At 38.4% G+C, this 14,072-nt stretch overlaps 1 protein-coding gene across 16 annotated transcripts in view; it reads left to right on the top strand.

Moving 5' to 3' along the window:
• Positions 1–14,072, top strand: part of Mllt10 (MLLT10 histone lysine methyltransferase DOT1L cofactor) — a 137,613-nt gene that overhangs the window by 20,599 nt on the left and 102,942 nt on the right. For 14 of the 16 annotated variants that reach the window (XM_060373019.1, XM_021631055.2, XM_021631054.2 and 11 more), the window contains one exon: positions 8,661–8,715. The exons of the other annotated variants lie outside the window; for them this stretch is intronic. In XM_060373019.1, the coding sequence (XP_060229002.1) occupies positions 8,661–8,715 (55 nt within the window). The remainder of the gene's footprint in view (positions 1–8,660; positions 8,716–14,072) is intronic. 16 annotated transcript variants of the gene reach the window in all.

Here is a 14,072-nt window from a genome sequence, read left to right as displayed (position 1 = left end):
CTATAATTCCAGCACTCCAGGATAGCCAAAGCTACACAGAGAAACCCTGTCTCGAAAAAACCAAAAGGAAAAAAAAAACAACAAAATTTGTGTGTGTATGTCTGTTTGTATGTGTGTTTTAAAGGTAAGCCAAGCTAACCTTGAATTTGTAGTCCTGAGTGCTGGGATTACTGGCTGTATTTTTTTTGCAATCCTCTTGAGTGTTGAGATACTGATGTGTATACACACACACACACACACACACACACATATTTATATATATGCGCCACTACGGCCAGCCAAAAATGCAATTTCTAATTATTCTTAAATAGAATAGAATTTTTTTTTTTTTTTTTTTAAATTTTTGGAGACATAGTCTTCCTTTGTATCCCTGGCAGGAGGTACAATCCCTGGCAAGAGTACAACTCACTTAGGTAGAACAGGCTGGTCTCAAACTACTGAGGCCTCTGTTTCCTGAGTGCAAGGATTAAAGGCATGGACACCAAGCCCAGCATGCGGGTGGCTTTTATTAATGATCTTTCAAATACAGGTTGTATTTGAAATGTGTCAACAAATAAGAACACAACTGTCATTGAAAAGATTTTTACAATTCACCAGTCACTAAAAGGGAGAGGCCATTCCACAAAGTATCACTTTGAGTGGTGCTTCGATTGGTCAGGTGCCACAGGGGAAAAAGGGAAACCTGAGGGATGAATGAGAGAATAAAGGCAAACAGTTTAGGATTGCTTAGTCATATTTCTTTCTAGGGCTCTTCAGTTGCTCTATACTTGTTTCTGGTGTGCCTCAGATAGGAGAATATGATGGCCTAGAGTTAACATAGGCTGAGAAGGTCAAGGTATGGGTTCTTGGTTTGCACATGAAAGCTCTTTACTGTATCTAAGAATCAGCTGGCTCTAGGAAGGACTATTTCTTCAGAATCAGAGAATTAAAAGTATAGCAGGTGCTGGTGCTTAGCATGTGTAAGTCCTTAGATGTGACCTCAGTACTGTGAAAACTAAACCAAAAACAGTATGAAAACATAGTTCTGTGTGACAGTTTACAAACATCTGTAAATCAAGCACTTGGGGGGCTAAGAACTGGAGGATTGCAGTGAGTTAACTTGAGAATTTGTGTTGTAAATGGCTACTGAATTTTCTTAAAATGCTGGCTTTGCATTGAGATGATATATTTAAAATACTTGGTGAATGATACGCTAATCTTGTACTGTAGTGATCTTTCTGGATTCTTTAAAAAACACAGAAATAAAGGAACATGCTTTTGTTTTAATCCCAGGTGTAGGGATGTGGGGCTGCTTCCTACTGCACGTAGTAGCTGACCGTGATTTGTCTGGTGCTGTAGCAGAGGCATGGCTTTGCCAGCTTCAAGAGTGTGATGTTTGGAGTTCTGGGAACTTTTTAGAGTCCTGGTAGTCCAGGTCTGTGGTTATTGGTTGTTTAGGGAGGTTGGTTGTAGTTTGCTGGTTGCTGTGGTCAAAGAAGAAACAAGGAAAAATATTAAATTCTTGTTGCTCTCCTATCTAGTGTTAGGAGGAGAGGTTGGGGGGGGGTAAAGGGTGGGAAAAAGAACCCACAAGGTAGCAAAGATTGGCTACAGGATACACTACTTGTTCATGATGTTTAATCTTTGATATATTGTTGTGTTCAGATTATTAACGTTAAATCTTTTTGCATTTGTGTACAACAGGATTTTTATAATTTTTTTTCTTGTAGCTTTTTACTAGATACTGATTATATTGGATTTTGTTTTGTTGTTTGAATTTTGTCCTTTCGAGACAGAGTGTCATTTAGCTCATGCTGACATGGAATTACTTTTTTATTTTTTAGGATTTGTTTGAACTTAAGAGTATGTGTGGTTTATCTGCATGTATGTCTTTGTACCACTTTTATGCTGGGTGTGAAGAGTTACAGATGATTGTACATCACCATGTACAGGTGAACTTGAATGAACTCTAGTCCTCTGGAAGAACAGCTGTGCTCTTAACTGTTGAGCCATCTCATCAGCGCCCTCCCCCCTTCCCACCCCCAATTTATGATGCCCCTGTCTCCCAGCTTCTAGGATCACAGGGATTTATCGCCATCCTAGTCATTGGTTATTGCTATTGCCCACTTCTACTTTTAAGTTGGGAGGCCCAAAGACTTGGGAGGGGAGGGGACCGAGTTTAATTACGGCTGCTTGTGTAAGCGCAGTTGGGGAGTTGCTTACTGGAAGATGTCTCCCTTCTCCTGCAGATACTTTAATAATGAAGTTAGCTTTAAAGAACTGTAGATTTTTCTGTTTTGTGTCCTAAGTTTTAAAGAGTTGTGTTTTTTAAGGATAATCTTTTGCACTTTTAATATCTGGTTTCTGTGATGATAATTTTCTTTTTATTAACAAAATATTGATATGTGTCTCATACCTGTGTTATTTTTATTGTTGTTGTTTATTAATTTTGAGATAAGATTTCACTGTGCAGAAGTTCAAGCTAGTTGGCCTGGTACTTACTATGTAGACCAAGCTGGCCTTAAACTTGTAATCTTCTTGTATGTCTCCAAAGTGCTAGAATTATAGGTTTGTACCATCATGTTCATTTTACCTCTGTAAAAAACCAAGCTTGTAGTTTCAGCTTCATTATGAACAAATGATCAGCTTTTTTTAGGCTTCCCTGATTCTTTTCTGTTTCATCCCTCATTTTGTTATTCTTGTTTTAGCCCTTTTTTTTTTCATCTTAAAATGGATTATTTATTTATTTGTGTGTGTGTGTGTGTGTGTGTGTGTGTGTGAGGCTTGTCAGAGAACAACTTAATGGGAGCTGGTTCTCTCCACTGTGGGTTGTGAGGATCAGACTCCAGTAGGCTTAGTGGTAAGCATCTTTACTCTCCAAGACATCTTGCTGGTTCTGGTCTGTTCTTTAAATTGGACCCTACATCAGCAATTTTATATTTTTTTTCTGATACTGTCAATGATCATACACAATGACTTAAATTATTTTAATTTCACTGTATCTTAAGCAGAAGGTGGTGATACATGCCTGTAATGGATGGCAGAAAAATTGCTCTAAGTTGCAGGCCAGCTTGGTCTAGATAGCAGGTTCTAGGCTAGCTAGAGCTACATAATGTGACTCTGCCTCAAAATCAATTTTGTTTCAAAATTCTCTTATATGGAATTGTTTACAAGGTCTTTGGACATATTTATACAGTGTCTCAAATTTATCTGTCTTTTGTTGTATGGTCGACATTCTGTGTCTTCCTCAGTAGCTCTCCACCTTGCTTTTTGAGACGGAGTCTCTCATTAAACTTTTTGCCAGCCAACTTGGTTAGCTAGCAAATCTCCAGGGGTCCTTCTGCCTCAACATTTTCAGTGCTGGCAATTACAGGTGTGAGCCACTACTTTTAAATTTAACTTAGACTTGTAAGTAACTTAAGAATTCTTTAATGATATGCAGAAATGAGTAATTTCTGAATTTTGGGCATTATGTGTATATGCATGAGCTGCCAAGGCTTGATATCAAGCATCTTAAACACTTTACTTTTTTTTTTTTTCCTTTTTGAGAAAGGGTCTCTCTATGTAGCCTGGCTGTCTTAGAACTCATTATGTAGACAAGGCTGGCTTCAGTTTGGAGATCTGACTGCCTCTGCCTCTGCCTCCCAAATGTTGGGATTAAAGGTATGTGCCACCACACAAGGCCCATCTTATATCATATTTTTTTGAGAAAGGGTCTCTCCCTGAACCCTGAGGTAGACATTTTGCTAGAATGGCTATTAGTGAGCTTCCAGGATCTCAGTGCTGGGATTCTAGGCTTGTGCTGCCACACCCAACTTGTTTCACATGGATATCAATTGATTGCACATGCAGTGCAAGCACTTTATCATACGTGTGTGTTTGTGGGTATGTACATGCCACAGTGTGTTTGTGGAGATCAGAGGACAGCTCTTGTGGGACTCAGTTTTCTTTGTGGGAGTCAGTTCTTGTCTCAGACTTAAAAAGAAAGATTTATTTATGTATGTGAGTACGCCATTTGCACGTGTGCCTGCATCAGACGCCAGTGTAGACGGTTGGGAGCCACCATGTGGTTGCTGGGAATTGAATTCAGGACCTCTGCAAGAGCAGCCAGTGCTCTTAACAGCTGACTCCAGACCATGGAGTCAGTTCTCTTAACACCGTGGGTCCCGTGGTTTGGTTGATTCAGGTTGTCAGGCTTGCTGACAGGCGCTTGTACTGCTAAGCTATCTTATTGGCTCAATTTATCTTTTGTTGTTATTTATTATTTGTGTGTATATAAATGTGTTTTGCACGCGTGGTGATGCCACGGCAAGCATGTGTAAGCCAGAGGACAACTTTGTGGAGTTTTGTCTGTTCATGTTTGCAAGGTTTCCGGAGTTAGACCTCAGTTCACCAGGCTTCCTGAAACCATCTTGCCAGCCTTTCCCCTTTATTTTTACAAAGTATGTTTGCTGCTGATGAATTCTGTTTGCAGTTTTCATGTTAGCTAACTGTTTCTGAGGCAATGTATGACAGAAGGGAGGGCCAGGATTGTTGGCTAACTCATTCATATACTCATATAACTCATTATATATATATATAGATATATGATTTCACCCTGGCCTGCAGTAAACTAGTTTAGGGTGGCTCTCCTGTTTGAGAACCCTTACTTTACAGATACTGCCGTAGATGTGCTGGAGTCTTCTGGGTGAGTGACCATTAATAATTATCTGTAGATGCTGATTGGATATGCACATATATAACTGTGTTTCAGTGCTTTCTATTGTTTGGGTCTGTCTGTCTCTTTGTGTCTTTGAGACAGGGTTTCCCTGTATAGCCCTTGCTGGCTTGTAGTGTGCTTTGTAGAGTAGGCTGGGCTTGAATTTGGGCAGTCCTCTTGCCTTTGCCTTTCCAATGTTAGGATTACATCACTGAGCCTCCTTTTTGTTTGTTTTTGGGTTCTCTGAGCATTCCTTTTTCTCTACCAAGTAGTTCTCCCTCTGCTCTTGTTGTTCTGCAGTGCTGTTTTTTTTTTTTTTTAAACTGTAAAATCAAAGCATGGGCTTTTCTACACCTGCTGTAGCTCCCAAATAATGACACAGAGACCTTTATATTTATTAATAATAGCTTTAAGCGCTATAGCTGGGCAGATACTCATCTATTCTAACGCAGTTATGTGCTCACTCTGACTGCTCCTGCTCCATCTCTGTCCTCCTGTTGACTCTTTTCCTCTCTCACCCACTTCCTGGGCCAAGTCCAGCCTTAACTCTCCTGGCTCCTTATTAACCAATCAGAGGTGATGGAGAACAGTTTTTACACAACATTGAGAAAGGAGATGCTTCAGTAATAGTGACAGTGCAAACATGTGGGATTGCAACTGGATCTCTGGGTACAGAAATCAGCATTTGAATACCCCAGTGCACAAAACCATCCCCCAACATTGTAGAGTGCTGAGCTGTTGAACCCAGAGCCTCACACATGCTAGAGAGTTCTACACAGCCGAGTTAGACCCCTAGCTTTGCTTTACTTTTGAGACAGGATCTCTATACAGCACAGGCTGGCCTGGCTGGCCTGAGCACGGCACAGTCAGGAGGGCCCTGACTCTGTGCCTCTGCTGCAGTCCAGGCTTGGTTGTTCATTTCTTTCTTCTTCTCAGCTCTTTATAGAAGCTGCGTGTTCTGCCACGAAGCCACACCTCTACATCTTTAGCTCAGTTATTTTCTTTTCCTTTTTCATATTTCTCATTTCATCTAGTAAAGAGCAGGTTGTCCTCAAATTTGCTACTTCCAAAGTCTGCGGCGTAATCTTGGAGTTGACATTGATTTTCTTTTGTTTTGATGTTTTTTTTTTTTTACAGGTTGAGAATGTAGATTATCTCACAAATATATTATTTGTTGGAAAGGCCATGCTCTGTTGTATTTCTTCAAAGGGACTGTTTTTATTTTATTTTACTTTTTTTAAGGGCTGAGAATATAGTCCATTCAGTATCACCTAGTAATTCATTACTTATCACCTCATCAAGCAGCCATAATGGATCATGCCTAGCATTCTAGCACTAAAAGGTAGAGACAGGAGGATCAGACTTTCAAGATATCCCAGATAGAAATTTGTACAAGACCCTGTTTCACAAAGTAAAAAATAATGAAATAGTATTTTTATTAGTGTGTGTGTGTTGAATATTCATGCTGATTGTTTGATGCAGGGTCTCATGTTTCAAACTGTGTAGCCAGTTGGCTAGTAAGCTGCTTTTTTTTTTTTTTCCTCTCCCATTGTGCTGTAGAGCCCTGGAGATTACCCACTCTTTGCTTTGTTCAGCTTTACATGAATTTTGGGGTCTGAGTTCATCTGACTTGTTTGGCTACCACTTTACTCTCTGAGCTGTCTCCCCAGTCCTGAAGTTGATATTTTTAAAATTATGGTTGGTTGATTATTTGGATTCAAACTACCTTGTACATATTTTGAATACCCATTTAAACTTATATTCTCATTCTCTCTCTCACTCAGCTGATCTAGTGGTTGCCTTGTGTATGTGTGCTGTAACATCAACAAAAGATTTGGTTGATTATGTGTATAAAAGGTAGTGTTCTTTCTCTTCAGTTTGCCACATTTGGGACTCAGCTATCTTTACAGACACCAAAGTTGCTTCAAACCCTCCATTGTTGTTCTTAGATATTATGACTATAGGAGCCTCTAAGGATTGGCTTTGTCTTGTCTGCAGGATAACACTTAAGAAAATGCTGAATTCTCATGCTGGTTCTTAAGTGTCTGCTTAGTATAGTTTCTAGATGCTTGTTTTTATCTGTCATGTGTTTCATTCAGTTAGCAGTTACTTTGTATTCTCCAAAATTTACAGTTGTTGTCTGTATTACAGCTTTGTCCTCTCACAAGCTTACCACTTTTGGAAGTCTCATTTACTGGAGATTTAAAAATGTATGATATAGTTCTGCTGATTGTAATTACCTTGCTTTTTAATTTTCCTTTTTTTTTTCTTCTGTTCTTCAAGACAAGGTTTCTCTGTGTAGCCCTGTGTAGACCAGGCTGGCCTTGAACTCACACAGACCCACCTGCCTCTGCCTTCTGAGTGTGGTTCACCACCACACCTGGCTTTAATTTTTCTTTTTAAATTTTTGAGACAGGTCTTTATATAACATAGCCTAGGCTGGCCTTGCTTAGATTTACTATGTAGCAGAGGATAATCTTGAATTTCTCTTGCCTTCACTTGTTGGGATCACACTTGGTATCCACCATACCTGGCCCAGTACAGTCAGTCACCTTTATATAACTTTCCCCCTTTCACTGTGTAGCCCTGGCTGTCCTGGAACTTACTTTGTTGACCAAGCTGGCCTTGAACTCAGGAAATAGTTTGTCTTTGCCTCCCAAATGTGCATCACCATGCTCAGCAAGCTAATTCTTTTTTTTTTTAAATGAATTTTAGAATTTACTTTTATGTGTATCTCTGTGTATGCCTTTTTTGTGTGTATATGGGTGTACATGGGTGTGTGCATGTGTGTCTGTGTGTGTATGTGTCTGTGACTGCAACTGCAGAGTCCAGAAGAGAATGGCAAATCCCCTACAGCAGGAGTTAAGAGACATTTGTGAGCGACCTGCTGAGGGTGCTTGCATTAACTTGGGTTCTTCGGAAGAGCAGCCAGTGTTCTGTACTGCAGAGCCGTCTCTCCAGCCCCTGGGGGTGGTTCTTGATTGTGATAGAAGCCAGATGTACTTGACTACAATAATCCAAGCCTCTATTAAAGACCAAAGTGATCTGCATTGTTGTCACAACCTTGTTTCTGTCCTGTGTTGACTTTTAGATGGTTTCTCATTGTAACTAACGCTAGCTTTGAACATAGTAATCCTGTGTCCGCCTCCTGAACTATCATACCCACGTTTTTTTGTTTTTTTTCTTAAGTAGGTCTTGCATGTTTTCTGACATGTTCTCAGACTTCTAGACTTAATTTATATTCTTGCTACAATACCCCAGGTATTCTGGTACTCTAAATATCAGCTTCCACATTTGACTTTATATATAATAATTTAATAGAAAATTTAGTGTTTTGCTTGTTTGTTTTTTCTGTATAGACCAAATGGCTTCAATTCATGGCAGCATTGATGCCTAAATTTCCCAGATGTTGGAATGACAAACATGGGCCACTATGTTTGACTTTAATGTAAACTTAAAAAAAAAAAAAAAAGTGGGGGCCACTGAGTTGTAACATATACCTAAGTTGTTATCTAGTATTATAAGGAAAATCATTGTTAAGTTAGTTTGGAGGATGGAATGATGGCTTAACAGTTCCTAAAAGCACTTGCTGATTTTGCAGAGGACATGGGTTAGGTTTCTAGCAATCATAAGCTAGGTTATAATCATCCATAGTTCAGTACTAGGGAAAGGGATGTGATGCCCTCTTCTGGCTTCCATGGGTACTTGCATAAATGTGGTATGTGTATATACAAGCATACATACATACATATATACATACATGTAAAACATCAAACAAAATAAAAATAAATCATTTTGAAGTTATTTGCAGGGATCAGTTATTTTGAGAGAAGTGATCTGGAATTTTCTTCGTGGCAATGAATAGAAATGGTATTCTATTTTTGTTAGTTTTGAAGTTATAGGAAAGATACGGTTTTGGTGGTCTAAAAAAATCTTCATTGCCTTTTTCTTTTTTTTTTTATTTTTAATTTTCTTTAAATAGAGATGTGAGCTGTGTCCCCATAAAGATGGAGCTTTAAAAAGAACAGATAATGGGGGTAAGTACAGTCTTTAAAAAAATGTTAAACTGGAATGGTATAGTATTTAAAATTATCTGGACATTTACATTATTTTGTCAAATACTGTATATTAAAATGTTAATGCTGTCATTAATGGAGACAAGGTCTCATTATGTGGTCCAGGCTAACCTGAATTTACCATCCTCTTGTTTCATTGTTCTCTGTTCTGGGATTATAGATGGGCACGGTTATGTGTGCTTTAATTTATTCTGTATTCACAGTTTGTCTTCATTGTGGGCACACTTAAATATTGGCTGTTTTATGCAGAATGATCTGCATTCTTCTACTTGAAATCTTGATTTATTTTATGTTTTGAGACAGGGTCTCAGTTTATATTCCTGGATGTCTTAGAACTCTGTATAGACCAGGCTGGACTTAAACTCACAGAGATCTGTCTGCCTCTGCCTCCTGAGTGCTGGGATTGAAGGTGTGAGTGGCCACACCTAGATTGCTTTCTGTGCGCTGGGGAGACAGGACCAACTACACCTGGCAAAGTGCCCTTACTAATGCCTTCCTGCTAAGTGCTGCCTTTTAGTGCCAGCTGTGCCTGGCAGGGTTTTGAGCATTTCCTCTTCTAAAAAGTTTGAATTTGAATCTGGTTAAAACTCAACAACTTTTGAACATCAGTTTCAGATTTGGAGTTTTGGGATTAGTGATGCTTCGCTGGTAAAATCATTGTAAATATTCAGAAAACAGAATCTTCCATATCTTCTGGTTCTAGGCATTTTAAATGGATTATCCTGTCTTTTGCATTTCCCCATTGAATTATCTTTACCTGAGAAATTTGTCTGCCTCTCCCTTTTATTTTCTTTGTCCTTTTCTCTCTTGTCCTTTCTTCATTTTTTTGTGTATAGTTCAGGGCTTGACATTTTTTTGCATAGCCCAGCCTGGCCTACATGTGTGGCAATTCCCCTACCTCTGTCTCATGAATTCAGGGATTACATTACTATTTTACATGCCAGGATTACAGTACTTACTTCCTTATAGATAGGTACCATTCTTAACCATGTAGGTGTAAGCTTGTTAAACTACAAAAATTAAGTGAATGATACAAAGTATCAAGAAAGAAGGCCTCCCTCCCTTCCTCCCCTCCTTCCGTTGAGATGGTCAGTATATCTTCCTTATTTTGTTAGGAATTCTTCTGGTTTATTTTGGAAAGTAAAGTCAGCCTATTTTCCTAAAAATAATAAAATGAGATTCATTTAGTTAATATTTTTGTTAAAGATAGTGATTTCTGGAGGGTAAATGAATAAAGATGTTAGCATCTGTTCATAAGGGTTTGGCTTTCCTTTTTGCAGTTTGTCCAGCTTTTGGATGATGGCTTTATAACAAATTGGGAAATAACTTTTTCTGGAGGTATTTCTGTAAAATTGGAATTTTATAGTTTTTAAATATTTGGTAGGAATAACTGAGAAATACATCCTGAGTTTTCTCAAGGTTATCAATTTGAATAATTGATTTTAGTGATTAAAGAATTAAAATTTGCTAATTTTTTGTTTGTTTGTTTCATTTGTAAATTTTGCCAGTTTATTGACTTCTCTAGTTTTAAAACTTTATTGGTAAAAGTTGATTATTTCTTACCGTTGGACATGGTCATAAACTGCTTAAGTTCTGAGAAATGTGTTGTAGGTGTTATTGAATAAACATAGAGTGAGTGCATTTACACAAATCTAGATGTATAGCTTACTGCACACATAAATTGTTGTCTCTAGGTTATCAACACACATATTGCTATACTACTGAATAATGTCAGTATAACAGTGCTAAGTTGTTATAGCTCTAAGTAAAGAAAAGCTGATGTACAGAACTCATTCTGTACATCAGCCGTCCTGGAACTCCCTGAGTACTGGGATTAAAGTCCCACATCACCATGTCCAATCTACTTTAGCATTTTTACAATAAAACTTTTCGTTTATTGACTCTTATTAGCTTTAAATGTTACAGAACTATTAATGTTTTCTATGAATGACATTGTTATGTTCACCAAAACTGTTTGCTTATTTAGTATGTATGTGTGTATACATATACATATATATATATATGAAATATAAACTTAAAAGGTCTTTTTCTAAAAAGATAGGGTCTTACTGTGTAGCCCTTATTGACCTAGAACTCAAAGACAGAGAGATCTTCCTGCCTCTTCCTTCCCAGTGCTGGCGTTGGAGGTGTGTGCCGCCTGGCCTGTCCTTTGCACCACTCCCTTCTTAAACCTTTCAAGTTGTTTTTTTGGTTGTTGTTAGAAAGTTAGCCAGAAGTCGCGCAGTGGTGGACAGTAGTGTGCCACCTTGTCTATCTATGTCTTCTTTCTCTCTTTCTTTAACTCTTTTAGGTTCTTTTGTTAGAAAATTGGACAGAAGCCGGGGGTGCCTGGTTCAGAACAGAGCAACAAAAGAGAAAATTAGAAACAGGACACATTAGCCTTGTTCTACATAAAGTCAAGAGCATCAATGTCATTTATTCTTCCTTTCATATATCATCTTGAAAGGTCTTCAGTACGGTCATATCCATGGACTGAGAATGGAGCTTGTGATAGGGCACGTGCCTAGCATAAGTGAGGAGCGGGTTCACTTTCCAGTACTACAAAAAACCTTAAAATCACCACCACCAAAGAAACATGGGACTGTTAGGACTTGTAGTAATAGTGCCTTTTAAAATACCTCCTTAAGGATCTAACTGAATGTGTAGTTAACATATTTTGTTTTTAAAAGCAAGTAGAAGGCATAAAAGTTAAAGTAGCTAAAAACATAGTGCACACAGTAACCAGTACCACAGCTGCTTATTGTTAGTGTTAAATATTGTTGCACATGCACCTAGATGTATGTGGGTAGCGAATTGAATGTTTGTTTTGTTAAGTTTGTTCAAACCATCATCACTGTAAACATGTTAGTAATGAAGTACACAGCCACCCCCACCCACCTACCCTAATCAGGGTTTCTCTGTGTAGCTTTGGCTGTCCTGGACTCACTTTGTAGACCAGGCTGGCCTTGAATTTAAAAAGACCCACCTGTCTCTGCTTCCCAGAATGCTGGGATTATAGCCGTGTGCCACCACGCCCTGCTGCACAGGGACCTGTAGTGGCTGGAAAGAATTGCCTTCCTAATAATCTTACGGGAACATGGTTGTATATATGGAGTGTCTGTCATTGACCAAAATGTTGTTTTAGAGTATGTCTGACTGTACTGTCAGCTGAAAATACAGTTAGTAGTCTTAAACTGCTGAATATCACGACCTGTCAGTGCATTACAGTAGACTTCTGGCTGTTTAGTGTCATGTTGCGGTAGCTTACCGGGAGCAAGCTGTATGTGGCTCCCTGAGAATGTGGTATCACATATTACTAGCCAAGAACTGCCAAATTCCAAATTTGAAGTTGTTTCTACTGAATGCACTTTGCTTTAGTACCATTGAAGAGTCAAAACTTGTGAGCATTATGAATTGTAACCTGTAGGCTGTGGGTTTTTACTGAATATCCTGTTTTGTGTTGGATAGATTGTCAGTGCTTTCAAAAGACTGTGGCTTTTCCTTAGCATGTGGCATTGATCATCATACAGCTCCCTTTGCACTAGTTGAAGGCTTTGAGACTCTTGAATTACATTCTCATATGTTTTATGATGTTGTGGAAAATTGAAATTATCATTTGCTTACACACACTCCCTATCCATTTTTCATCTTTCTTGCCTTTTTACTCATAAAATTATTCCATTAATACATGTACACTGAATTGTGTCTTGCAGGTATTTTACCCATACTTTTCTTTCTGCCATTGTTTAAATGATAATATCAGTTAGCTTATCTTTTCTTTTGCTTTTTTTCCCCTCTGTTTATTTGTATTTGCTAGTGGCATTTTGATAAAGCTTAGTGTTTTGTTTTGTTTTGTTTTGTTTTAAATCAAGACAGGGTATATAGCCGTGGTTATCCTGTCCTGAAACTCAATCTGTAGACCAGGTTGGCCTGGAATCTAGGCTGGCCTTGGCCTTAAGTGCTTTAGTCTCATTGAAGAGTCAAAACTTGTAAGATTCAACTGTCTCTGCCTCCTGAGTGCTGGGATTGAAGATATACCACTGTCCATCAAGAATTTTGTTTGAGTTCTTTTCTTTTTTTGATAACTCTTATTTCTTCACCAGTATTTAATTCTTTGGCCATGTATAAGACAGTTCAGTTGAAGACTTTCCTTACAAAATCCACCATTATACTTCTGCATGAAGAGTTTCTGTTAATATATCCTATGAACGAGCTATACTTACAAAAATGTGGGGTTTGTGTGTGTGTGTGTGTGTGTATGCACATGAGTGTGTTTGTATGCATGTGTATGCTTGTGTGTCCCTGTGTGTGTATGTGAAGCCTAGAGGATGATGTTGAGTATTCGCTTCTTCTCTCTACTTTATTTTCAAAATAATGTGTCTAATAGAACACATTATTTATTGATGGGCCTTCCAGCAGAACACAGGCATGTATTGCTGCTCCTGGCTTATTATGTGGGCACTGGGGCTCTGACAGGTCCTTGTGTTTACACAGCAAAGCATTCTATCTGCTGAACTATTCCCCCACCCCCATTTTTTTTCTTATACACTCTGTAACATATTTTAGAATGTATATATTATGTTGGGGCTGTAGCTCAGTTGTAGGATGCTTGCCTAGCATGCTTTGAGATCTATCCTGAGGATTGCAAAAACAAAAAAACTAGATATAATTGAATGTTATAACGAGTTAATTCTTGAGTAAAATTCTGACTTTCTAGGGTTTCCGTCTTTGTTGCTTGCGGTCTTCTGATACTTTTTGTTTTTTAGTTACTTATAAATTGTATATTTTGTTATATAATTCCTGAAAACTTAAGTTAGTGGTGGCTTGATGGTTTCCTTCAAAATCTAGTGCAAAATAGTGAGAAAGGGGAGGCAATGAAAAAGAAACACCATCTACCTGTTTGTACTCTTTCTGTGCTTTTTCCAGTCTCTTTACCACTCTTCCTTACCCCTCACTTCTGTTTCTACTATACTTAGATTCTAACCAGAGATAAGAATTTAGGTGGGGGGGGGGAAGAATTTAGGCAAGTTGTGCCTTAGGCAGGTCTATGACTCTCCATGTCCTCCAGCATGTCCAGGTGCTTTTGAATGCACCAGGTTGCCAAAGACCTTTCTCTCTCTTTTTTTTTTCTAGGCTTTTGGTATTTTGTTATGTGCTCCACCTATACTCTTTTCCTCCATGCATCTATGGGTTGTTTGCCTTTCATTGATTTTAATGGCTACTTTCTTTCTGGAATGTACTCAAGACAGAGCTGAAGATAGTCATCTCCCAGTCCTTGGTTAGTTTCAGTGGATCAGTGACATAATTTTTTTTGTATA

Source organism: Meriones unguiculatus, chromosome 19 (genome assembly GCF_030254825.1).
Source record: "Meriones unguiculatus strain TT.TT164.6M chromosome 19, Bangor_MerUng_6.1, whole genome shotgun sequence".
NCBI classification, from domain to species: domain Eukaryota; kingdom Metazoa; phylum Chordata; class Mammalia; order Rodentia; family Muridae; genus Meriones; species Meriones unguiculatus.
The sequence above is the reverse complement of the archived record's forward strand: the minus strand, read 5'-3'. Positions and strand labels throughout refer to the sequence as shown.